The sequence below is a fragment of the Hippichthys cyanospilos genome, chromosome 9 (assembly GCF_059441005.1).
Source record: "Hippichthys cyanospilos isolate Australia breed blue-spotted pipefish chromosome 9, RoL_Hcya_1.0, whole genome shotgun sequence".
Classification (NCBI taxonomy): Eukaryota; Metazoa; Chordata; class Actinopteri; order Syngnathiformes; family Syngnathidae; genus Hippichthys; species Hippichthys cyanospilos.
This window is the reverse complement of record NC_142377.1, coordinates 19,850,847-19,876,859: the sequence shown is the minus strand read 5'-3', so window position 1 is coordinate 19,876,859 and position 26,013 is coordinate 19,850,847. Positions and strand designations below refer to the sequence as shown.

The window sequence follows — 26,013 nt, the reverse complement described above, 5'->3', positions numbered from 1 at the left end:
AGACGTGACGTATTTAACGTTGGTGATCGGATTGGTGGATACTTGACGTAATTTACGGAGCACCTTGCCAGACGAGTAGACGGTGTGTAATGTAAATGGAGCTCGGAGAAAAAAATGCGTCGTAACATTTCGACGTTTCGAAAAAAAAAGAATTTGGCCTTGCCGCCGTTATAAACTAATCTTGGTGATGGGGCAGCCCAGAGCTAACAAGCAGTCCGATTGGTCAAAAAAGCGTTGACGTCACCGTATACGGATGCATCTCCTGCAGTAAGACGAGTATTTGTTTTCCTCTCACCGAGGGCAAGAATTCGCGATTGACGACCATCGAGGCTTCATGTAGTCCTTTAGGAATTTATCTTCCGTCTGAACACAAAAAAACGTAAGTTTGACGTTTTGTTGTGGTTGTAAATGCAGCCCGCTTGCTCTGACGACTAGACTGTTAAACCGGGGTTTAAATTAATCTGTGTTTGTGTCGCTTGCTGGCAGTTTATGCTAGCCGTAGGCATCACCATTCCCTGATTTGTGTAGAATATATGCTAAAAATGGAAAATAACCTTTCACCGTGGTGTGTAAGCTTCCACCACATACAAACGTGCAACTGAAGGCCAATTATTAACGAAAGGTTAGCCTCTTGGTGACGTTGTCGCGGTTGAATACTCGGCATTCTATGTGTATTCGTGGTGGGGTATTATCTTGACGTGCATAGCGAATTCCACAGTGTACTGTGTGTGATAATATTCTAGCAGTAGCCTTTCTTTGTCGTCATGTGAACGCCACGCTAGTATAATTGCTGCCATTCATTGATACTGCTGTTCAAGAGTCTTGGGATATTTGTTGACACGACCGCAACCTAAAATAAAGTCGCCGGACGGGTACGAAAATCTCATGCGACTTTGGCCCAGGTTAAATTTGCATTTGTTTATTGTAATACTGCAATATAAAGATTCTTGCAGAGGGCAAATGTGATGATAACCCTAGAACATGATATGAAAGTTAATCAAACTGCTCAGTACTCATTTAATTTCTGCAGGACTTGTCCTCATCTAAGTTGCGGGTGATCTGGAGCCTATCTCAGTTGACTTTTGGCAAGATAAGCAGGCTCCACCATGAACTCCATAGATCCTTAGCTTGGGTTCTAACCCAGTACCTCTCGACTCTGATGCATACGGGCTAAACACTATCCTCCAAAAATCTACAGTGACTGGGATGATATCATGGACATGGACAATCATCAGGAGGGAGAGACACAAGGAGTCAAGATTTGTGGTCCATCCTTAGAAGTTAACACTGCAGGTACAGTACTTCCTCACGTTTTGTCAGTCAAATGTTTGGAAACACTCTCAACATCAGCCTTTTTTTTTTTAAACTTTTTTTAAATTGTAGATAATTACTTATTTAAGAAATATTGATGGAATTACACTGTTCACATCAAGTTAGGGATATTGTCATACATACTGTACTTGTTTCTATCTTTTTTTTTGTCAGTAACCTTCTTATGACATATCCTGTTTTTCATTGTGGTTTCATCTCAGCAGCCGACACCTTGGCAACCTCCCTTTCGCTTTTGGGGAACCACATGTTTCCTGATCTAGTGGCCAGGAAGGCTGCCCTTGAAGAGGAGCCGACACAAGATGTTCTCGAAGAACCCCCTCAGGACACAGAGATCGAGCCGGAAAGCGAGGAGCATCAGGACGACGTTGCGGACGGCTTACAAAGGGACTCTGAAGAGTTTGTCGTCACAGTGCTGGCCAAGGCCAAGTTGGAGGAGCAAGGCCTCGGCGTGAAGGGTCGGTCGTCGCCGCTGATGGAGGCGGGAATCCAGGAATCTCCCCCGGCCACCCCCAGTGCGTCTCACCGTGATGAAGATGTGACGGCAGAAAGCTGGCGGCGGCACAGGAAACACGTTTTTGTGCTGAGCGAAGCCGGAAAGCCCATCTACTCACGCTACGGTAGCGAAGAAGCACTGTCCTCTACAATGGGTGTCATGATGGCGCTGGTATCCTTTGTGCAAAGTGGAGATAACATCATACGCTCCGTCTACTCTGGTGAGTCTAAAAAAAAAAAATAAAAAAAAAACAATCTGTGCGATATGACAGTTTTATAGTTATTTCATCATTTTATTTCACGTATAATATTGTATTTTTATAATTAAAAAAGTGTCTTTATTTTTTGAGAAAGAAAAACAATTAGTACTTCCCATATGAAGGTCAAAATTGAGCTCAGTGCATCATTTTCCATCCTTTTCCCACAAGGTAAATATACTGCACGTGGACTCCAATTAGGCTGTACTGTACTGTAGAAACATTTCAATAATATTTCATGGATGATCAGTGGGAAAGAATGTGCACCTCATGGCAGAGGTTATGAATACATTCGTAAAAATTATCTCTTAGTTTAATAAATTGAAAAAATGTCAAAAAGGTTTTGATAATGGGACCTGATAATGGATGTGGAAAGACGTAGTGTGTGAACCCGATGGAGTTTAGAATTAGTGCAAAGAAGAGTAGGTGTGCTAAAAGATCATATTCAACAAGGCTTGAGGCTGTAATTGACGCCAGATGTGGATCAACAACATATTAAGCAAAGACTGTGAATATTTATGTAAATGTGATTTCTTAGTTTGAAAAAGTGATGTGCTGCAAATACTCCCCAGATGCACCTAATATAGTGCTCTTCCACCTTCAAGGCACTAAAAGCACTTTAGACTAACTGCTAATTTGCCTATTCGAGGAAACCCAGTAACTGTTGACTTGATGTTAAATGTGAGTTTCTCTGTGCATCCATCAGAGCAGCACACAGTAGTCTTCCTCCAGAAAGGCCCCCTCGTTCTGGTGTGTGTGTCCAGCAGCCGGCAGTCAGAGCAGCAGCTGCGCGGCGAGCTACTCTACGTCTACTACCAGATCATCAGCATGCTCACGCAGGCCAGCATCTCACGCATCTTTGAGCACAAGAAGAACTACGACCTGCGGCGGTTGCTGGCCGGATCGGAGAAGATCCTTGATGGCCTCCTTGACTTGATGGACTCAGACCCCAGCTTCCTCCTGGCGGCCGTGCACTGCCTGCCGCTGGCCTCCTCCCTCAGGGACTCCCTCAGCCAGATCTTACAGAAGGCCATCACGCCCAACTTGGTCTTCTCCATCCTCATCGCCAAGAACCAGCTGCTGACGGTGGTGCAGGAGAGGGCGGTCATCGAGGACGCGCGTCTGGAGCCCGCCGACGTCCACCTGCTGCTCAACCTCATCGGTGCCTCCTCCGCCTTTCAGGCCGGCGAAATCTGGACACCCATCTGTTTGCCGCTCTTCAATCCTGACTGTTACTTCTATGCTTATATCTCCTACTTGGATCCACCCGAGTGCACCGTCTGTCTGCTGTTGCTCTCCACCGACAAGGAGGCTTTTTACGCCGTGGCTGAGTGCAAGCGGCGCATCGAGGAGGCCATGACAGCGCAGGGCTCGCTGGGCCTCATCGCCAAGGCACAGTCATACAGTGTTAGCCAGGTGGGCGTTGCTGACCTCTGGCACTTCATGTACAAGCCCTTTGACGTGCCCGACAACCACCGCCAGCTCACGCAGTTCACCAGGTCTGTTTTTTTCATCTCTTGTGCTTTTGCTGTGGCGTTCTGTTGAGCTCGTTTCCACCTTTTAAAGCCCCAGGTATTACAATGTAGAACGTGAGGATGGCAACATCAGTTGTAATTAACAATAATACCTGTATCAAGTGGTGTGTTACCTATTCCGAAATTTGAGAGTTTTTAAACTGCTGGGAATAAGCCAAGAGCTGCAGCAAAAGAGCATGATCGTCCACTGTGGTTGACCGGAGAAAACAGTCATGTACTGCACAGCCCCCACCGTGAACTGCCACCCCCACAGTCAATTTTCCATATTGTCCACATAAGTGGATTGTTGCGTGTAACCCTAACGGTGACTTTTTTAATCTTACCAGCCCTGAGATGGAAGCCCCATACCACACAGAGGAGGAGAAAATGAGGCTGTTGGACCTTTACCGTTACATGCACAGCCGCATCCACAGCAGCTCTCGACCCCTCAAGCTCATCTACCATGTGGCCGAGAGGGAAACTCTGTTAGCTTGGGTACGTATCAGACCATAATAATTTGAGATTTTCATTATAGCTAGGTTTTTTTTTTTTTTTCCACGTTCCACGCTTAACTTTTTCAGATCAGAGTAACATTAACTACAAAAATGTGAGGCCTCCTGTCTTGTACAGATTTGAAGTAAATAGCAATATTTAGAATGAAGTATTAAGAGATTTATGTGTTAATTTACTTTTTAAATATGATTTGAATGAATAAATCTATTGCACAGACTTGCAAAGCATTCTGGGAAGTCTTTCCATTCAATCCCAGTTCCACTCAATGGGCACATCGCAATGGGACAATCTCACTCTAAATGGCATGCAAAAAGGCATTATCTTGCTTTTTACTGGTAGTGTATTTGACAGACAATGTGTTCAATGTGTCACTTAAAATGGCTTTTCAGGCTGTTGAAATGGACGGCTTGATGAACGGAGAGGTTACAAATGTTTTGAAGCACAATAATGCTTCCTAGTGGATGTCATTATTAATTGCAGTCTGGTCCCAGCAGTACCAACTGGACTTACGTACATATTGTATGCACTCCTTGTGGATGGAATTGCTTATTGCAGTTAAGTGCCAAAGGAATATGTTTTTTTTTTTATTCAAATTGTACATTGACTTTTACTTATATAGCACTTTTCTACTGTAGATATTCAAAGCACTTTACACTAACAATGCAGCATCAGGACAACTGCGGGTTCAGTCTCTTGCTCAAGGACTCTGGTCACAATGGTAGGGGGATCGAACCAACAACCTATCGGTTGGGAGATTGACTTTACCACTCTACATCATGAACATAAAGAATGGAGTGACAAATTTAGAAAGATAGTACACCAGTGCTCACAAGCACATTTCTGGGACCAATTTGGCAAATGTATTTTTTTTCTACTCTTGGTCAGTCAACACGTGTGGGTGTTTTTTTTTTTTTTTTAATAATTAACCAATCTAGTATGTTGAAAATAGCTTGCGAGACAGTCTTCTTATACGGTAAATTCGAGTGTCTTTGCTATACGTTTTTCTTATGCAAAGAAAACGTAGCACGAACACAACATCGAAGCTGTTTTGTACACTTTAATGATCGTTGTTTCTTTTTCGCAGGTGACGAATAAGTTTGAGCTGTACACATGCTTCAGTCCACTAGTGACCAAGGCGTGCGCCATCACGGTCATCACCAAGCTCCTCCGCTGGATCAAGAAGGAGGAGGAGCGCCTCTTTATCAGGTACCCGCCAAAGTACTCCACCACGCCCAACCCCGCCAAGAGCTCGCGGGCGGCCAAGTCGGAACAGACGGACTCTGCCGACAATGGCTTCATGTCCTTACTATGAGGGGAGCCATCGAACGCATTTTGACACTCGCCGGCGCAGGATACAAAACAGACGTAGGAATGCTTTTTACATTCAGTCGGAAGCGAGCGGCGATGAACTGAGCTATTTAAGTGGTTTTACTTGTTTTATCAAACTATGAATGTATTGCACGGGAGACTTCTTTAGCAGGATTATGCAAATGGAGCCGGGCAAGTGAGACCTTCCTTGCAATAAAACCTCAGAGACTCAAAAACTTTGATTCCACAATTGCTCATAACGGCAATTAGAAAGCGATACTTTGTTTTTCATCCGCTGAGTCCAGCTCAAAAAGGACTTGAGCAATTTGGGGGCGCATAGAAAATTCATTTGCAAGAATAAAAGGTTATCTTAAAAGGGTCATTTGCCCAAGTCGTATTGATATGTCTTTTTGTAAACACAAGACAAAACAGAAATTCAACCAAAACAGTCTAGTTGCTTCAGTTCAACTTGCGCCAATTATCATGACCTACATAGATCTTCCAAAAAAAAAGCAAAATAAAATGAGTTCATCAATTATATATGTAGGCTAAGGCAAGGTTTTTCAGATATTAAGTTGTATTTTGCGAAAAGTTTTGGTTGATTTTAGGTGGAAAAAAACCTCAAGAAGTGGTTGTTTTTTTTTCTTTATAAGAAGGTTTATTTGTTTTCCAGTAGTTTTTTTCCCGCATTTATTTTATTGAAATATTTTTTTTTCTAGGGAAAAAGTTGTAATCTTATAAGAAGAAATAAAGCAAAGATTAAAACAAGATCTGGATATATATATATATTTCTTAATTTAAAAAAAATGTTGCAGTGAGGGGGGTCACATAACTTTTAGGAAGTCATAATTTTTCATGAATAGTTTTTCAAGATTAAAAAACTGTATTTTTCTGAGCTAGAAATGAGTATTTTTACAAAGAAAAAATTTGTTTTTTTTCCGTGAATATATTTCTTCAAAAGGATACATCTTCATGAAAAATACAACTCTTAAAACAAATCCATTAACTTGTAGGATTACAATTTTTTTCTCTTGAAAAAAAAAATCAACTTTCTCATAAAATTGACTGTTTTTCAGAGAAAATTCTGCTTCCCTTATTGAATTTAAACACTAATATCGTAGTTACCACCCTTTAAAAGTTACCACCCTGTAAAAATAGAACATTTGTAAAAAATACAAATATTCAAGTTTTTTTTTTTCTCAACAATACATCTCAACAATCTATCTAAATCTAATCCTATAAAGAAAATGCTGGCAAAAAGTTTTTCCCTCCAAAATGTAACTTTGTAGTTGATTACAGCACCTTAATTAAATTATATAAATTGTCGTGATATAATTATTTGACATTGTGGCCTTAAACCTCCCTCATAGTGCAAAAAAAAAAAAAAAAGAAGTCAAAACATTTGTCTGTTACAACTCAACATATTTGAAGTGTTTTCATCAGGACTCCAACTGTCTGTTATTGCGATGTGTTTGTTTGCATAGAAAATTCCGGGTCTTGTAAAGGTGCTATTTATTCAGCAGCCTCATCATTCATGTATTGATGTTGTCACTTTAAATAGTCTTAAGATTCTATGACCGATAGTATTAAGAAATTAACCTCCTCGTTTGAACTAGTACATACGTGTTAAATGTGCTTAGTGGGTTTGCTGTACCAATGAGCAGTTCTACAAATACAACCGCACTAATAAATATATTGTTGAAGTAATACTAAAAATGATGTCCATCTCATTGAGATATTATTCCTTTTCAATGGAAAAAAAAGGGACACATTTTCAGTTGATTGAAACAGCTTTTATTTTTGTGTGAGAAAATATGGCCTCTTGCAGGCAAGATCTGCCAGGGGACTGAGAACTTCAGGAAGGCTCAGGTCTTGTGCCGTATAACTTTTTTTGTTTGTTTGTTTGTTTTTTTTAAGAAAACCATCTGACATTTTGTCACGGTTACAAAGAGCTACAAAGCATCAACACATAATGTCTTTTCCCATATTTGAATCTCTTTGTTTTAACACTTTCAACTGCTGGTTTTTTTTTTCCGTTTTGTTTTTATAAATTAAAATTCTAAAATTTCATTCCTTTTAAATTACTTCTTGTTAGCTGGTATGAACAAAAATTTACATATGTACAAAACTATACACATGCACCTTTTACTACGCTTAGCAATCCTACTGGCACTCTATGTGCCACATGCGCTCTGACTGACACACACTTTCACACACGCTGGAGCCAATTTGTGCTTTTCAAGTCGATTAAAAATTCGCTCGACCACAGTAGTCTTTGTATGCACTTCGCGGGTACTCCACATACACTTTCACAATATGGAAAAACGTAAGTACAGACTACAAGTCCCACCTGCTGTTTATCGCATCATGGCTGGACTTCAATACACTCTTATGCAAAAAAACAAAAAAAAATATATATATAGTAACATTGAGGAACCTCCAAAATTACCCCCCCCCCCAACAGAAAAAGAGCACCAGTGATGACAAAAAGAAAAAGTGTGACAATTATTGATATACAATGGTTGTCCTGGTTGATCAGTATACAGTAATATGAACAATGCACTTCATTTAAGATCCCCTAAAATGAATGTAGTTATTATTTCTAAATACATAATACTGTATATGTTTGAAGATAACTGGAGAAAACATGTGCATTCAATTGCTTGACATGTACTGCTAAACTATGCTGGTGGTGTTGCTTCAGAGTGCCCTGTTGTCTTGGCGCAGAATAGCACCACAAAAAGTTCATATGAGTATATTTCGCCATAGCCTTTAAGTGGATCCATTTTGGAGAGTCAAATACTGTTACAGTATATGTATAGCCATAAGAAAGATGCTAGTGAATAAATATCCACATTTCCTGTTTTATAGACATGGTACAGTATGCGCTCAACATTTAAGCTGTGTGTAAGCAGTGAGTTTTCACATTTCAGCACATTTAGGCAAAATACCCACAGTGTACAAATGTGAGAATTGTTTTTTTCCCCCCCACAATTTTAAGTTTCATTTTATACTTGACGTTTTTTAATTGTTTAACTTTGTTCAATTTTTATCTCGGTGTGATAAAATGAGACTTGTTATTGACATTAAATGGCTATTAAATACACTGATCAATTTGACCAAACATGTCACTATTACACACTATAGTAGTCAAGACTATGTTCATATAATTTAATAAAAAATAATTTCGGTATGGCACTTGGTTGGCCTCACAATGGGTATTAGGAAAAAGGTGAAAATTACAATATGGCAATCTTGAAATATTAAGAACAAAGATATTTTTCTTGATGTTATGAGTGCTAATCTTTGGGGAATAAATACATGATTTTGCTCATCTGATTTTCTCCTGAGTTTCCCCTAATTGAATCTCATCCAAGCCTTTTTAAAATGCATTTTTCACACCCCCCCCCAAAAAAAAACTTCTTCAGATTTCAATTTAAAAAGAAAGATTTTGACTAGAATCGCTTAGTCCCAAATTTGTTTGATTTATTCCACAAACTGTATCATCTTCTGTTTCACTCTCCATCGTACGTCTGTTGGGCCCTTACAAAGGGTATTAAGGGTATTTTACTTTAGTTTTATGGAGATAAATTATGCAATAGTGGCTCACGTCTCTGCGGAAAAGTGCTCAAATCAACAAAGATTCCATAATACTAACAGACTTCGCATTATTTCCGACAGGAAAAATGATTTGAAGTTGGCACGACTTAGACGCAGATTTTCGAAGGTTCCGCTGTAATATTATCGCGTGTACGAATTATCATGGTACGTTCAAGCCCAGCCATGAAGCAAGTTCCAAGTGAGACTTTCACAAAATACAATCTAAATACAGTACACGTGTCCCTTTTCAGAATTCGGTAATCTACAATTCTTTAAAAGCTTTGGCTAAAATGTCAAAATCAAAGTTTTTTTCATCATGAACTCAAACCGCCGGGTAGTTGTGTCAAACTCCTCCACTACTTTGCCTTCTTCATCCTTAGAGCACCCGGAGAAGTTTCTGTTTTGTTTGAGATTCAAACCCCCCTCATATAAAGTTGGAGGTGGGTGTGAAGTTGAGGTTGCCTCGAATGCGGTTCAAGTGCATCATGGCCCGGTCGTATGCCGTGTGCACTGACTTGCGAACGCTTGGCTTCTTGCCTTCCATCAGGCGAAGTTTGTCCACCGTGTCGTCCATTCCCATGGGCAGCAGTTTATCCCGAGGGAGCCACTGCCTGAAAATGAAGGGGCACCTATTATAGTCAAGTGACGTTACAATAACTTGTAATATATGCAAATAGTTCTCTGGAGAGCCTGCGAGCATGTGTTCTATACTTGCCCCCATTGCTAATTTCCATTAAGATATTATACAAGTGCAAAGATTCTCCACCTGAAAGCTCGTCTGGGTGAAGATCCAAAGTCACAGCTCGAAAATTTGCACTGTCCTGCAGAAATGTTCACATGGGATGTGAACTTCTACCATCATGTCAAAGATAAAAGGTAAGCAGAGCTGCATTGTGTTTTGTCTGGAGGGGGGCAAGACCGAGCAGGGCTTTTGACTTAAGCTATTAAAAAGGAAAAAGAGCAGGGAACTCAAATGATAACCATCATTTTCAAGCTCTTGCAGAGCTTGCCGATGAGCTAATCGTTTTGTTTTACTTTGTTACCCATTTATTCTCTGGTTGTCATATTCGAAGTGCAGTTTTCTGGGAATCGAAGATTTTTTTTAGTCACGACAACGCATATTTCCACATTTGCCACAAAATATTTGTGAAAATAAAAATACAATATTGAAACAAGATCAAATGCGAAGATGCAATGCAGCAAAAGAGTGGATGTAGCAGAATGAAGCGCTTTTAATTTCACCTGATATTTACTAGGTCAATCTTAATGACGCTATGGTATGTTTGAGTAGTTGAATAAATATGGAGGTTTCAAATCGGTGACCGATCACTTTTAATGAATCGTGAGTTCAATATCAATGAAAAATGATCATCCATTTTCTTAACCGCTTGTCCTCAGGAGGAGCCTATACCCCAGCTGTCTTCTGGTTGGCAGCCAATGGCGGGGCACACAGAGGTTTTGGTTTTGCTGACAAAATCATTTAAGAGTTGTCGTTATTATTGCTCCTTGAACCTGTACCACTCAATACAAGTTGTCGGAACCCAGCATCTTGTGTTGGCCCGTTCCGGATCTTACCAGGTCCTTTTGGTGTCAAAGAAGAGCACCAGGAAGAGCTTTTGTCCAGCCTCCGCTCGCCTCCACTCGCCCAGCTTGAGCACCTCCATGGGAGGCACTGGAATGGGAATGCCGTTGTGGAGCAGTCCTTCCTGGGGCATGTCCGGGTCAACGATCTGCCACAGCGAACGGGATTTATGAACAATCGCCCTTTCAGCGTCTCGGCGGAAGCGGTTCTTCTCACCATGGCCGGGTATGATGGATAGCCTCTACATTTGGCCCAAACTAGATCTAGGGCTGCCAACTCCGTCTCGCTGTCGTGACAAAGAAGCGTCGGCTTGCCTGCGGACAAAATTTTTGCAGCAAAACCGTCGGTTTGGATTTTAAAGCTCGATCATTAATCCGTGATTCCCAACATTGGAATTTCCGAATTAATGTTCAAACTGAATAATGTTACAGTGACTTAAGGAATGCTGCACTCTGAAATGGCAAGATGGAATGCCCCCGGGATGAAAAAAAGATCTTAAAAGTGGTGAGTAGTTTAAATTTGCTTCTATCGCACAGTGGTCAACTTTACTTTTATACTGTACTTGTTCCGGACTGTTAGATATATTCAAATTCACTAAAAACATGGTTAAGTATTTTACAATGCAAATTACAAATCAGGCAAAAAGGGATTTAAGAAAGACAAAACAAAATTTGTGTTACATCTGCTCATGAAGGGAAAAAATTGTCAAGAATTTGACAACATACTAAAGGAGACATGACCAAAAAGGTGTGATTTTGCCCGAAATAGCGAAAATGTTATTTTTGGAAAGCTAATCCGTTGAGATGCAAGTCGGAAAGGCATTTTAGAAAACAACCGTCGTATAATGAACTCTGAGCTCAGACAGTACAAACCCGATTCGCAAATGTCCCGTTTGTCGTTGACGAGATCCTTGGCCAGAGCGGGTTTCCCTCGGCTCCGTTTAGGTGGTGATGCCGTGCAGCTGGTTACAACCGAAGAAAGAGAAACCCTTGAATTCCACATCAAAGTTTACCGTCAGACGTTACGTGCCATTAACTCACTTCGATTTTTGGTCTTTGTCGTGCCCCTCCGAAGCAAGTTTTCCATTTGTTAGGGCTGAATATAAAAGAAGAAGAAATGCGACGACGGAATAAGCAAAATTTGCTGCCGAGTTTAAGTGGCTTCCAAGGCCGGATTTTCAAAAGATTTAGGAGTGACAAGAAGCTCCTGAGCCAAAATTTACCACAATGCTTCATCCACAACAGTGATGCTAGTTCAAATTCGACTCAAGATAAATACATACCAAATTCAGTCTTGTCAAGTTACACTTGCTGGGAACAGAATTTAAACAAAAATAAATGTTAAAAAATCAAGTAGTGGCTCACCTCCTTTTTCCGCCTCACTGTCTGAGCTGTGGCCTCCAGACCTCAGTTGGCGTGAGTTTGGCGAGGGAGGAGGGGATGGCAAGGCGGTGATCTTGGCGTGGCTTGAACGCGGGCTGCCGGAGACGGCGTCCAAGCCGTCGGTCAGATCCTCTGCCGCTTTGCCATTATGCTGTGGTAGAAATTTCTTTTTCCCAGCTCTGGCGCCATTTTTGGCCTTCTTGAACAGGATTGACGTGCGCCGGCCGACGCCCATCGCAGGCAGATCCGGCGGCGTTCCCAGCGGCGTGCCCTCGTGAACGACCTCCGGCCGGGAGGACGGCGTCTCACCCACCTCGGCCTCATCCTCCCCCTGACCTTTGTTGCCGCTTCGTGACGATCTTTGGCGCTTGTAGGAGCGTCCCGGCGACCGCCTGCCTCCTGTTACAAGGCCCAGGACGGGCGGTTCCAGCGGAGCGTCCCCTGGCAGCGGCGACGAGGCTGGACAAGTAAGTTCTAACACTGGAGGCGAGTCGTCTGTGTGAGAAAACACAATCATATGGCCCCTGAACTGTGATGCGGACATGCTAAATTCACTGTGCCGCCCAGCTAAATTGTTGGTCATTGTTTTCCAAAAATGCTGGCAAATTTTGCAGGTTCTCTGCGTAAAAGACCCGTGCAAATGCGTAAATTACCTGTGGACACGACTCCGTTGTCCAGCTTCCTTTTGGCCTTCTTTTTTGTCTTTGTCTCGTCCTCCTCTTTCACTTCCTCCTTGGTATTAAGCATCTGCGAGTTTTGCTGTTGCTGGTTCACCTTCTGCCTCAGCGTGTTGATTTCTCGCCGCAGTAGTCGAATGCGTTTGGTTCGTCCGCCGCTGGTCCGCATGGACGTCACCACGTCTAGTTTGTCCAGCAAGGCCTTGAGCTGTTCGTCCGTGCTCAGGTGAAGCCTGTTGTCGGGGTCCAAGAGGGAGTCGACTGGTTGAGAGGGTAAATAAAAGCGTGAGTGTGGATTTAAGGGTGTCGGCTGAGACAAAACTGAACTTTGTAAAATGGTGCCTCACCGTCATCCCAGGTGCACTGCTGAAAGCCGTGCTTATTGGGAGACTCGGGCAGGTGCATGCCAGTGCTCGGGTCCAGGCCGATGCTCTGCGACTGCCTGTGGGCGTGGCGCAGGACAGCCCCGCCCACCTCACGCAGCTGCAAGGCCGTTTTGTGGAACATGGTGTCCTTAGAGTTGTACTTGAGGCAGTTGGAGATCATGAGCTCAAAGTCCTCCTCCAGGTCGGCAACAGAGCAGTAGGCGTGTCCTTCAAGCTTGGCTCGCATGGTAGACAGATCCATGGGCTTGGATACAAACTCCAAGTAGTCTGGAACCTGGTGAATGATGCGAATGACAATGAGAGCCGCGTCAGTAAATATTTAAAAAGAAATGGAAAAAAGAACTAAAAAAAAAAAAAAAATCTTGTTTTATTCCCTAGCCTACTCTTTAAAAAATGTGTGACTTTCGTCTCTAAATAACTCTGTTTCGAGCAGCCACTTATGGCCGCTGCTCACTCTGGAACTCAAAACTGCAGCATGTGCTTTGTGCGTCATTACGACCACGACTGCTGAGGGTGAGTCTCCGGAGGAACACGACTGCGGAAGCAGGCAACTGAACAATAACTTGAAACAATTCCCAACATGCACAAACCTCTGCTAGATTCACGGGCTGAGAGAAGATTTTGGCCGTGTCCTTCTCTTGCAGCTGCTCCAACGTGGTCCGCAGGAGCACCAGCGCTGGCGTCAGCCTTAGCTCCGTGGCAGCCTGCTGGATTTTCATCTGAAAAGGAAATTTCAGTTTGAGTGCTCAGGCTTTGACGAGAACTCCCAGCGAAATCATACCCGTGACCAACCTGCTCCCTCTTTAGCCGCTCTCTCTTGCGAATGAGTTCCACCAGAAGTCTGGCTCGTTCCAGGTCTTGTCTCAACTTCTGCCAGTACCGCAGCTCCTCTCGGGCTGCGCAAAGCTTCTCATCAGGCTCCTTCTGAACGCACGAGAACACACCAATATATAACATGTTAGATCAGAGTTTCTCAACATTTTTTTGAGCCAAAGCACAGATTTATCGTTAAAACGACACACGGTGTCACCGCAAAATAAGTCATGAAAATTCCCCCAATATTTTTGTGGGATAGGTTAAAAGCCCTGCTGTGAATCACAAAAATCAATGAAAAATTAATGCCGCCCCCCCCCAAATTCATAACTCCTCACAGATACCACAAGATCATTACAATGGTCTAAATGAAGGCGCAGTGGTTAGCACTTCCATCACACAGTTCAGGGATGCTAGTTCAAATCCACCTTGCTCTGGCCTTCCTGTGTGGAGTTTGGATGGGTCTAAATGAAGCTCCTCAAAGCACTTCAACACAGTTGCTTAGCACAGACGCTTGAAACCTCAGACACGCGTAGTGCTTTGTCCTCATGCTGTAGCAAATTTGCTAATTTTGTGTAATTGTAGCTCCTCAACTTACGTAGTTCCTTGTCAACTAATGCTAAGAACAAACAAGCAAATTTACATATTCTAGCAAAAGAATGAAGTGTGAGTTCCAAAATAATTGTGCAAGGTGACTATGTGTAACTGTGCTGTATCTATTCATATGAGTTGGCCAATTTACTTAATAACTGACGTACTTAGTATGAAATAGCAACATTGTTTGCAGCAAACAGTAATTTTCAGACCAATTAAGTAAATGTCCTATGACACACCCGATATTATCTCATGCAACCTGTGGAGTCCACCAGGAGTTAATTTTTCTCCACCTTCTTTCCTCACCTGTTCTGCAGTCCGGTGGGCCTGCATGTGGGAGTGAAGTCGACGTATTAAAGGCATCCCGTTCCGCGACTGTCGCTTGAGTAGCCAGTAATTGTGAAGCCTCTGCATGAACTGATTCTTTCGCTGGACTTCTACTCCTGTGCAAATCTTGTTCAGCCTGTAGGAAAGGACACCTTAATTCCAATATGGAATCATCATGCCAAAGCGACAATGTAAGCAGAGTTGCAATTCAAATTTTCATTTAATTTGAAAATAAACGAGTAGGGCTTAATTTTTGAGTTACTGCAAAAATCCAACTGGCTCGGTAGTAATAATTCTATAATGTATTCAAAATTAGTAAGCGGGGGAGTCCCACATGACATTTTATACAGTTTGGGTGTAGAGGGGGTCTCAGTTTCCAATAACCCTAAAAAAACAAAGCACATGTTACCTTTCAATCAGCTGCAACAAGCCGCAGCTTCACTTTTACTTAGGATAGCAAATGGATGCGTGGTGATGACCTCACCTGTGAGATGGAATTTGAGGCACAAGCAGCACAGGCACATTAGATCGACGCGTGGACCCTTTCGCGCTCTTTTTCTTTTGGCCCTTGGATGCCTTCTTCGCCGGCGGCGTGGGCGAGCTCTGAGTGTACGACCGCTGCCCCCTGTTTCCCCTGCCTCCCACCAGTCTGCCTTCCACTGACTCGTCTCCGGACCCGTCCCGCCGGGACCCCACCGGGGAGTGGTGCTCGCAGTAGGCGGTCTTCTTCACGGAGAAGGTGGTCCCGTTGACGCCGGTCTCCCGGACGGGGTCTATCTTCATGTAGAGCCCGGCTTTCTGGGCGCAGGTGACGTGAAAGGCGCGGTAGCAGTTTGCTTTGTGGCACTGGATGGATGCTCCCCAGCCCTTCTGCTTGCACAGGTAACAGGTGAGCTTCCAGCGGGCGGGAGGGATGTTCTTCACGCCCTCCACGGGCTCCAGGAAAACTGTGTTGGCGAAGCACACCTCCGGGATCCAAATGGCGCACACCACGTGGGCCCAGCGCCCGTCGCTGGTCTGCTTGAAGGCACCTCCTCGGTTGGGACACAGCACGCAATCTACGGGGCGGGAGGGCGACTGCAGGCAGCAGCGGCACAGCCACTGACCCTCGGGGACGTACGGCACGCCGTAGCACTCCTGGTGCACGGCCAGGTTGCAGATGTCGCAGAAGAGGATGACGTTGCTGTTCAGGCACTCGTCATCCAGGCACACGCAGCAGAAGGCGTCCTCGTCCACGGCGCACTGCGACAGCGCCTGGCTGCGGGACTCCAAGATGGACTCCCTCTCCAGGCGGTCTATCAGCAGCTCAAAAGTGTCGGCGGAGACGGACGCGTGGCCGTCGGACACCCGTTTCTGGTTCACCATCTCCAGCCAAGCCAGGTCTTCCTCGTCCATGTCGTACTCGGCCACTCTGTCCAGCTCCTCGCCGGACTTCTCGATGAAGCGGTAGTAGGCGGTGGGCAAGGGAGAGGCTTCGGGGGGGCTAGCGGTGCTGAGTGTGCGGAAGGTGGGCTCCGGGAGCGGACTTTGGATGAGGAGGGAATTGGAAGATGCCGTTTGCTGCTGGGAAGAGGGTCGTTTGTTCTGCTGCGGCGCATTCTTGCAATTCCTCCTTCCTTTGCCGCCGGCCGGCTTTCTCTTTTGAGTCTGCACGCTGTTCTCCTTGTTGCTGTTGCACTCCACAATGTCCTGCGCCATCATCTCGTCCTCTGTGATGACCGGCAGGGGATCGGTGATGTTGATCCGGTGCAGCCTGCCCTCCAGGTCCACCTCCACGATCTTCTGCGCCTGGGCGTACGTCAGCGTCTCCCTAGAAGGAGAAAGCTGCAGTCTGTAGGGTGAGGGCGAGCGTAACTGGCCCGCCGAGCCTCTGCCCCTGCCTCGCCCTCTGCCTCGGCCGCGACCCATGTTGAGTCCAATTACAGCTGTCTTACATTCCCACCTCCTTGCCTTCTGCATAAGGGGGCTTACACCAGCTGCATTTAAACACAGGCAAAAGAAGATATGTTCATGCCATGACTAACATTTGGGAGCTCCAAGACATTTTTGACCAAAAGCCTGACAAAAAAACTACAGGCACTCACTTTTCACCCTAAACTTTGCAGTTTGTTACTGCAAATGGATGCCTGTTTATTCCCCTAGTGCTATCCCTTATCGTCATGGTAACTAAATCATAGTTCCTATTGGTCGAGCAGCAAATGGATAAAGGTAAAAGCCGGCTAATTTGAGGTACTCTCAAAACAGGGTTATTGCCAAAACAGAAGAAATGGGCTCTGTAAAGTGCACTGAAATGTGTCAGCGGAGGGATATTTTGATGGCTATGTGGGGACAATGCATAACCGTCGTTGTTAATAGAACAACTGGGGACATAATTTGCATGGGGGTATATAAAGATTGGGGATGTCCAGATCCCTATCAGGTTAGGGCTACAATTTTGATCGCGATCACAATATTGGCTGCCATGATTAATTAAGATGATCTTCGGCGATATTAACATTTAAAAAGTCAAGCACTTTTTTTTTAATTTTTTTTTTTTTATTACAAGTCAAATCAAGTACTCTGTCTGAATCAAATTAAGCACAACAAACTGATTGGCAAAAAAATGTAATAAATTAGGTTTGAAATGGCCGAAAATGACATTTTGACTACTAACTGAATAAAATGTGCTTAAATGTAAATAATGTGCTTGGTTCTGAGTAAGCTTATTATTTTCATTGTTTGCACTCAGCAATAAGTTAACTGCGTTGCCTAGTGTGCGTTTTTGCCATTAATTATTATTTACTTTATTTATTTTTGTTTATTGTTTGTTTAAAAAAAAGGACAATCAATAGACGTTTGACCAAACATGATGAATAATCGTGATCAATAACCGTGATTTCAAAATTGACCAAAATAATCATGGTTATCATTTTGGTCACAATCGTGCAGTACTTTATCACGTGATCAGAAATTGGGCCTGATCACTTTCAAATGATCTGAATCAGGGAAAAAGATCTGGATTAGGGAACATCTCATTGTTTTATTTATTTAATTTTTTAAGGGTTAGAAAATACACAGATATTACCAATATATATGTACTTCAGTACAGTATATGCAACATGGCCACATAGCCAGAATCAGCAGAAATAAACACAGCGAGTGGAGGAAAAGTTTAATGTTTTAGGTTACTTGGGCAACCCACTGCTTCAATAGCCATTTAAAAGGGTTGTAAATATTTGTGAAACACAAAAAGGGAAAAAAACAACGACAAAAAGCACAATATATTTACATATTAATGAAGTACTGAATTGTGACTCTGTATCAGCATATCTTCAAAATCAGGTGACTCAAATGGAAAAGAATATCGGGACATCCCTATAAAAATAAAACTATTAATGTTATCCATGTTCCGCTTTAAAGGCACAACTGTCAACATCATTTGCATGGAGGTGTGCAAAAAGATAAAATTGTGTTATTGTAATGCATGTTTGAATTGCAGGTTTAACAAACAATTTTGCTTATGTGCCTCTGAAAAGCGCTTTGAGCACCATGTACAAATATGTAAGTTCAGTCCATTTCTTAGTGTAATAGAACTATATTGCATAGTAATGTCGTTTATTGTAGTTTGACTTGTCGCTAAACAAGGCAATAAAATAATGCCGGTCTGATAAAGCCAAGTCAAATGCGGTTAAAATGATATTAATGTATTTTTTAAAGGCAGATTTGTTGTCATAACTTGTATTTGGCGCTTTTGTCAGCTGTTCAGGTGTACCTAATATTTGTCCGGGGTGATTTCGTCACTGCTTTTAAGGAAACGCCCCGTCTCGCTTCCCATTGGCCCAATCAGTAGCCAGTCCAGATGTCACGTGTTTCTGCGCCCAATCAAATTTCTCTAAAAATATTTTTTCCACTCCTTGTCGCTGTATATAGTTCGGTTGAAGAGCGCTAAATACCAACCCGAGTAGCTCAACGTCAGTCAGCCATTTTGAGCTCACAACAGCACAGAGGCAACAAGCGACACAATTATATTACGCCAGCAGCAGCAAAAATGCACAACAGTCATCGTGCTCACATTCGGCATTTAAATGCATATAGACATTAGACGACACGACATAGTAATATTCACCGGTTAGAAGGTTAGCCCGTTGCGTACGTACACGGAAAAAGATAAAATAAAAATGCAAGGATACCTCTGATAGTGTTTCTCTGTCGGACAGGACACTACACGCATACACACGCACGGGGCTCTTGCAGCAAAAAGGCAATTTCCTGGTATTAGATCCAAACGCCCAACGTGCTAGCCTTACTTACCGTGAAAAGTGGTCCTCAGCGGCGCGACTGACAAACAGGAGGGAGGGTGGGGGGAAGAGAAAAAAAAGGCACCTCGCTAAATGTCAGCTCAGGCTTGAACCACCGCGGCGGACATGCTAGCTGTTAGCCTAGCTAGCCGGTCATTTTGGGAGCGACGCGGCGTCATCTTCGTTCCAACCGCTCCGGTTACAGCGCTCAAATCCGGCCGCTCACATGGCTTTGACTCAAACCTTCCCAGCGGTGCCAGTTCGCAGCCATACGGTCGTGTAACCGCAAATATATTAAATTAATCTACCTTGGATATGGCTAAATATTCGGTCAAGATGGCTTGAAAAATACGCCCCTTTTTGCAGGAACAAACCCTATCTTCCAATCAGAGGCCTCCGCTTCGGTTCGCGGGTAACGCGCACCTTATCGTGATTGGTGGGTTTGGCAAAGCGAGCTCACCGCACTCGATCAGGAAATGAGTACAGTACTTGGGAAAGCGATGAGAAAAACAACGGTGTGCGGATTGCGCGCCTTTTGGCTGTCATGCAGTGATCGTGTTTACTCAACAATCCAGAGAACACTGACTGTTCGTGGGGTTCGCCGCTACCACCGTTTTGCATCTAAGAGGTTTTCCCTCTAAAATAGTTACAATTCCTTATGTTGATTATTAATACCAGGGGTCTCAACTCAATGATCGCAGGCTATTTGCAGTCTGGAGCATATTTAGCGGTGCAGCTTCTTTTCAGTGATATAATTTTGTTGATATACCGACATTCTATATCTGTATATTTGAGTGCTGTTGAGTTGTGTCATGTTTATTATCTTGGGGACGTGTGCACTATACACTAACTGTTACATCTGCAATAACTATTGCTCAGGATAGTTAGAAAATAAAAATCAAAGGTGAAATCGGTTGAAAACAAACAATAATAGTTGTGGTGTGTTGTATGTCTGGTCCAAGACATGTTTAAATGTTGATGGATATTATCATGTTGAGTTCTTGTGTTGAGTTCTTCACTCAAGCAGTGAGCTTCTAGCATTTGACTTTCAAGCAATCAAATATTCAAGGCAAGAATTTTGTGATAAATCAGGAACTCACCAACTCCAATATTTAGGATCTTTGTTTTCAGGATTCTACTAACGTAGATTTCCTCCACAGCCTTTAAAATAGGCACACCATCTTCCATTTTTTCCAAAAATCTTTGGTCTGTCTAGCAGCAAATGTCCCAAAGGGGCAAAAAGGCTGAAAAAGAGGCTCCACATTAGTTTTTTTTAATCGGCATGTCAAATTAGTTGTGTGGATGGCAGCTCTACATGAAATTCTCACTTTGCACACATTTCAATTAGCTGTTGCACTGTCTCTGTTTTTCACATGAAAATATTTCCGTATTACAGTATCATCATTTTAACATTACCATTTTTGATTGACACTAGTTTCTCGTTCGCTTCCTGCCGCACTTCCTACTTCCAGATTGCTCACCCACCGGTTGTGTTTACTTCCGCCCAACTTGCAGATTGCTCACCCACTGGTTGTGTTTACTTCCGCTGTTTCCTGCTGTGTTGTGATGTTGCGTAGTGTCAAACATAAAACTACTTTTTTCATTTTGCAATGTCTGAGGACTTCTGGATTTTTTTCTCCTTTGTAGGACAAAACAATAGTAATAGTAAAATAATAATAAGAATTATTATTATTATTTAAAACCTCATGTTTTTTTTCCCTGACTCAGAACTGATAAATGATATGATTGGGTCCAATTTCCGATCAAGTGATTGAGATCTGGACATCTCTTGTTATCACTACTGACACATCATTGCTACTTTTGTTAGCCTTCAATGGTGTATTTCATTGTAGGTTAGCATCAATTTGGCGATGGCAATGAAGAGCTTGTTTGCAGGCAAATTTGTAGGAATACACACATACAGTATGATTATTTACCTGTTTGTTTCATTTCAAACTTGTGGGCAGGCAATCCAGCAAACAAAGTGTTTTCAAACTAATTAAAAGGCCAGTTTTGCAATACGCCGTCCTCTTTAAAATGTCTTCACATTCCTTTCGCAATCTCCTCCCATCAACCAAGCGTCACTGCTGGTTGTCATCTCCAATTTGGCAGTCATCTCATTGAACTCTTTCACATTTTGGCTCACTTCAGTTTGTCTGTGATCCGACCTCCTTCACCAGTTGTAAGGTGCACTGTTGACGACATCCCATTAAGGTAGGCTACACTTTGTTTAGTTATGAATTAAATTTTATATGTGTGATGGTCAATTTCCTTTCTCAATTGTAGGACAGGAAACACAAAATCACCAGGATGCTATTTGTCTTTTTATCCTTTTTTGGGCTCCTCTTCAACCTTGGGATAAGCACTGCAGGTAAGGCGTTTGGACATTTCGTAAAAACCCCCGATTTTTTATATCATATACAGTTGTTCTTGCATTTTTTCCAACATCTTTCGATTCACATTACAGTGGACTATAGGAGTAGTTGTAGTAGCAGCAATCTGCATCACGGTTGACAGATTCTGGTTCAAAACTCTGTGCGGAATTTGCATGCCAGCATGGATTTTGTTAGAGTACTCCAGCTTTGTGCCACATTCTAAAACATAATGAAAATTGTTCATAGCAGTGATTGTGAGTGCACTGCCTATAGAGTCCCTGAAATTGTCTGGTGACTTTAGATAATCCCTGTCTAACTCAAAGCAGTTAAGAGTGGCTTCATTTTACGAAATGAGAATGATCCTTTGCTACAATATAGACGGTGAATTATTGGATGACCCCTAACAAACAAAAAAAAAAAATAGTGCACAGTTTTTAAGCATATGAGAAAATATAGACGATATGATGGTGTTTTTAAAAGTGTCACCAGGTCATGGCATTTCTTCTTGCCCCTTTGCCAAACTCCCCAACCTGTTGCATTTACCCTGATGTGACATAAATGCATAATTTGCCAACCCTTCATCAAAAGTGTCGCCACACATCCTGTCCAACTGCTGAGAAAGAACAAAAACAGTTGACATTTGATACAAAAATAGTCATAAATCATCAATGTGGAAGCCTGGAAGGGGGCACACAAAGGGTCTGTGTTTCTCAGTGACATGGGGTTGGAAGTGCCTGTATAAGTGTCATCGTTTTGAAAGGGAAGATCCAGGAGAGCCTTGGCCCAAAATGGCGCTTTTAATACTCTTTTGACTGGCTTCTGATGTCCCAGTGCCATGACACTGACACACTTTGAATGGACACGCTGCTGTGGATTGAAGAGTGCGCCCTAAACAAGGAGCCAGAGTGGTCACAACGCAGGAAGGAGATATTTGTGCTGTCTGAGTGTTCACCTCAAATACACAAAGGATGCTTTGATTGTGCTACACTTTGGAACGACAGGGGCCAGGAAAACACGGGCAGTATTTTGTCTTGTTGTCGCACTTTTTAAAAAAAAAAAAAATCTGGGCTAGCCCAGCAGTAGCTAATGTATGGTTGCACAACCCGCTGTATTTGTGTATTAAATAGTACATTACATAGTGGATTACAAATCCCGGGCGAGAGTGTATTACAACTCCTGCCCGCATTGGTCGATGGTCGCGTGTCTTGTAGGAGTCCCCGTGACTTGATTGACGGATTGCCTGGCCAGTCGGTTGAAAACAGTACTTTTTTGTTGTTATTGTCATTGAGGGCGTTGTCTGAGTGAAGATCACACATGAGCAGTTGAAAGAGCAGTGAGGAGAAGCAAGTTTGGATATCCTGTTAGTTTTTGTAAGAAATTGGAATTTCAAGAGTAAACCCTGTGTGGTCAGCTATAGGCTTCACTTCGATGTCTGACATAATAAACAAACAAAATAAACAAAACAATAAATAAACCCCTAAAAATGAGAAAATATTGTCATCACAGTACTGTATTAAATTGAATGATTATAATATTTTGTGTCTCCTCTTTCATCAGTGCAATCTGAGTTGAGGATTACAACAATCCTGGTAACACTTTTATTTCTTTCATTCTTCACATTGCATACAACTTAGATTTTAACGTACAAATCTTTCCACATGTTTTAGCAAGAGCCTTACACGATGTCTAAAGGCTCCCAACTGGAAGGCTTCTGCATGGACCTGCTCTCTGAAGTAGCCAAAAAGCTGGACTTCAAGTACAAAATCCATCTGGTGAGGGACGCCTCATACGGCAGACAGGATGAAAACGGACACTGGAACGGGATGGTTGGCGAAGTGGTGCGAGGGGTAAGTTAATGGCCCAAGGAATGTCATCAGCTGTCATGAATGAGTTTGATATTCAAGGCTTCCCGCAGGAAGCCGACTTGGCAATCGCACCGCTGACCCTCACCGCGGCTCGGGAGAAGGCGGTAGGCATGACCAAGCCCTTCATGCAGACGGGAATAAGCATCCTGCTAAGGAAGGACATCTCCGAGGGGATGGGCCTCTTTGATTTCCTCACTCCCTTTTCAGCTGAGACCTGGCTTGGTATTCTCGTTGCCTACCTGGGAACTGCTGCCTGCATCTTTATGGTGGCCAGGTTGGTGATGAAATATTCTGCTGGGTCATGCAGTATGCATGTTTGATGTCACATCTTAGTCTAGAAAATGAACTTTTTTTTTTTAAATGTAACGTGTGCTTAGACAGTAAAAACATGAAGAATGAAATGATTTTGACCACATTTTTACTTTATTTCAATGGTCATCGTGCTGCTCCTGGTTTGCCATCCTGGTGTGCTGTCAGATCCAAAAAAGGGGCGGGATGAGCAGAGGTTCTCAATAAGATAAAACAATAGGATGTGTGAATAGAGTGAGCTTGCTTGCTGATGAATATTTGCAAGGACATTTATATTTATTTATTTTTTTCCTAATTTCAGAGTCAGCCCAAGTGAATGGAGTCAACCTCAAAGCGAGCAGAGCACGTTCAGCCTTGCTCACAGCATGTGGTACGCTGCTGGCGCGCTAACGCTACAAGGTAATGAGCGCAGTGCGTCATCATGAGTTTTTTTTTTTTTTTTTTCCAAATAATAGGACAGCACACAGTTATTTGCATTGTGCCGCCAGGTGCCGCTCCGCATCCCCGCGCTCTCTCAGGACGTGTCGTCAGCTGCAGCTGGTGGCTCTTTGCTGTGGTGATCCTGGCTTGTTATTTCTCCAACCTCAGCTCATCTAAAAGCCCCGAGTCCACCCAGCTGAGTGTGAAAGGCTTCGAGGACTTGGCCAATCAGGATGTGATCCAATACGGGTGCCTGAGCGCTTCTTCCACGCTGGCCTTTTTCAAGGTATGCAAGAATGCTGATCGTCCTCCACTCGCTCTGAGGTTGACTCCGCTTACTCGGGCTGACTTGGCGGCATCCGCGCCGGCCAGATTTTCTGCAACGCTTAACTTCCGGAATTTTGCGCAAATTTGAAATATTATTCAGTGAGGACAATATTCAGTTATAAAAAAGCATGCGGAGATTTTTCACCATTATCAGATTGTTAATGTTCATATGGAGGTGACTCCCAACGTATGAATATGTGTCGTCACATGTTTAACAGTCTCGATTTTCCTCGCACAGAATTCTGCCAACCCGGTGTATCGCAGGATCTACGAGCACATGGAAAGAAGCAAAAGTCTGGTACCATCCATGGACGAAGGCATCCGACGCGCAAAGGAAGGCAACTTTGCATTCATCGGGGAATCAGTATCGCTGGACCTGGCAGTGGCACGCCACTGTGACTTGGTTCGAGCGCATGAGGTGGTCGGCATGAGAGGATACAGCGTCGCCGCCGCACTTGGTAAAGTGCTCTAATTCGCTCAATTTAACTTTCCGTTTTAAAATGTATGTTGCTGCCTTCTATCAAGAGCAGTATTTAAAAACTGGACTTTAGTAGTAAATGGCGTGTTGATCATGGAACTTGCCGTGATTTTTTCTTTTTTTTTCTTTACCAAGGATCTCCAATCATACAGAACCTGAGTGTGGCCATTCTGCAGCTGAGCGAGGCCGGCGAGCTGGCTTATCTACAGAGCAAATGGTGGGCCAGCAGCTGCATTGAGGACAAGGGTAAGGCAGCAGCTGCGCAACCGCACAGTCTCAAGGGAATGTTTGTGGTCCTTGCGTTTGGCCTGATGCTCGGAACACTGCTGGCCATCCTTGAGCTCGCCTCCAGAAGTCGCAGCGTTGCGGCGGAGCAGAAGGTATGATAACGTCAGCAGTTGTTTCTCATTTTTTCACGTAGTCTGATTGAAGCAAGGGGTGTCCAAACTTTATAGTAAAATGGAAGAGTGCTAGACCACCTAAAAATCATTGAATTTTTTCATTTGATAAATCAAGTATTGGGAATTTTTCAGGATTTTAGGTTGGCTGAGTGAATTTTGGACACCCCTGGATTAAAGACTACGTCTCATTTACAAACTCATAGTTATAAATGCAACGCAAAATATCCACATAATTAATTTTTTTTTTGCTTCAATACATCCCGCCCACAGAAATCCTTCTGGCGGGTGCTGACGGAAGAGCTTCGCTTGCGTTTCAGGAAGAACAACAGTGTAGCAAAGCAGGCTCAAGAGCCCGTTCATAAAGAAACAGAAAAGCCATAGAAGCGGTCTTAACCCTCTGACAAATGGCCCTTTTGATGGCCTATAACTCTCCTAAAAACCACTTACATCTATAAAAGTAGCTCGGTAATAATAAAAATACTCAAACAACTAACAACTAACTTTGAACTAAACTAAAAGCCAACTTTGCATGATAGTGTGAGCAATACAGATAATAAATACCTTCATCTCATTCATTTTTGTTGGTTTTGACTGGGCACGCGTAAACAAGAATAGAGTGCTTTGTAAATATCACATTTTTGAGTTGTCCTGTTATCTTGTCAATATTTGATGTTTGAGTGAGCGTTATGTTTCGGTTTGAATAATTTGGGGTTGAACAAAAATGAAGCAATAAGTGTGCTGTAATGCCCATGTGCAGACATACAGACGTTTGTTTGGTTTACAG

General features: G+C 43.1%; 3 protein-coding genes across 5 annotated transcripts; 2 read left to right on the top strand and 1 right to left on the bottom strand.

Moving 5' to 3' along the window:
- Positions 1-90: 90 nt before the first annotated feature.
- On the top strand, positions 91-7,550 carry mon1bb (MON1 secretory trafficking family member Bb). 2 transcript variants are annotated; one of them, XM_088422481.1, is made up of 6 exons: positions 91-379; positions 1,199-1,293; positions 1,533-2,045; positions 2,788-3,580; positions 3,943-4,090; positions 5,193-7,550. In XM_088422481.1, the coding sequence occupies exons 2-6, from the start codon at positions 1,215-1,217 to the stop codon at positions 5,418-5,420; spliced, it is 1,761 nt and encodes a 586-aa protein (XP_088278607.1). In that variant the 5' UTR covers positions 91-379; positions 1,199-1,214; the 3' UTR covers positions 5,421-7,550. The 2 variants fall into 2 exon arrangements, with proteins under 2 accessions (XP_088278607.1, XP_088278608.1); XM_088422482.1 differs by having other exon boundaries at positions 92-379; positions 1,536-2,045.
- Positions 7,195-19,395, bottom strand: brpf3a (bromodomain and PHD finger containing, 3a). 2 transcript variants are annotated; one of them, XM_088422479.1, is made up of 13 exons: positions 19,068-19,395; positions 15,262-16,753; positions 14,757-14,913; positions 13,836-13,967; positions 13,634-13,762; positions 13,005-13,317; positions 12,634-12,918; positions 11,963-12,475; positions 11,639-11,693; positions 11,471-11,586; positions 10,815-10,912; positions 10,592-10,746; positions 7,195-9,627 (listed from the first exon to the last, which is right to left on the bottom strand). In XM_088422479.1, the coding sequence occupies exons 2-13, from the start codon at positions 16,734-16,736 to the stop codon at positions 9,441-9,443; spliced, it is 3,615 nt and encodes a 1,204-aa protein (XP_088278605.1). In that variant the 5' UTR covers positions 16,737-16,753; positions 19,068-19,395; the 3' UTR covers positions 7,195-9,440. The 2 variants fall into 2 exon arrangements, with proteins under 2 accessions (XP_088278605.1, XP_088278606.1); XM_088422480.1 differs by having other exon boundaries at positions 11,471-11,559.
- Positions 19,396-21,152: 1,757 nt separating this feature from the next.
- On the top strand, positions 21,153-25,800 carry grik6 (glutamate receptor, ionotropic, kainate 6). The gene is made up of 10 exons (XM_088422759.1): positions 21,153-21,268; positions 21,341-21,425; positions 22,987-23,018; positions 23,097-23,276; positions 23,345-23,568; positions 23,905-24,002; positions 24,092-24,309; positions 24,589-24,808; positions 24,964-25,208; positions 25,500-25,800. The coding sequence occupies exons 2-10, from the start codon at positions 21,365-21,367 to the stop codon at positions 25,608-25,610; spliced, it is 1,389 nt and encodes a 462-aa protein (XP_088278885.1). The 5' UTR covers positions 21,153-21,268; positions 21,341-21,364; the 3' UTR covers positions 25,611-25,800.
- Positions 25,801-26,013: the final 213 nt, after the last annotated feature.

Coding starts and splice junctions, on each gene's coding strand:
- mon1bb (XM_088422481.1), top strand. CDS start 1,215: ATGGACATGGACAATCATCAGGAGGGAGAGACACAAGGAGTCAAGATT. Junction 2,046..2,787: donor CATACGCTCCGTCTACTCTG/GTGAGTCTAAAA, acceptor TGCATCCATCAG/AGCAGCACACAGTAGTCTTC. Junction 4,091..5,192: donor GGGAAACTCTGTTAGCTTGG/GTACGTATCAGA, acceptor TCTTTTTCGCAG/GTGACGAATAAGTTTGAGCT.
- brpf3a (XM_088422479.1), bottom strand. CDS start 16,736: ATGCAGAAGGCAAGGAGGTGGGAATGTAAGACAGCTGTAATTGGACTC. Junction 13,763..13,835: donor AGCGGCTAAAGAGGGAGCAG/GTTGGTCACGGG, acceptor TTTCCTTTTCAG/ATGAAAATCCAGCAGGCTGC. Junction 11,587..11,638: donor GACAAAGACCAAAAATCGAA/GTGAGTTAATGG, acceptor GTGGAATTCAAG/GGTTTCTCTTTCTTCGGTTG.
- grik6 (XM_088422759.1), top strand. CDS start 21,365: ATGCTATTTGTCTTTTTATCCTTTTTTGGGCTCCTCTTCAACCTTGGG. Junction 21,426..22,986: donor CCTTGGGATAAGCACTGCAG/GTAAGGCGTTTG, acceptor CTCTTTCATCAG/TGCAATCTGAGTTGAGGATT. Junction 24,310..24,588: donor CCACGCTGGCCTTTTTCAAG/GTATGCAAGAAT, acceptor TTCCTCGCACAG/AATTCTGCCAACCCGGTGTA.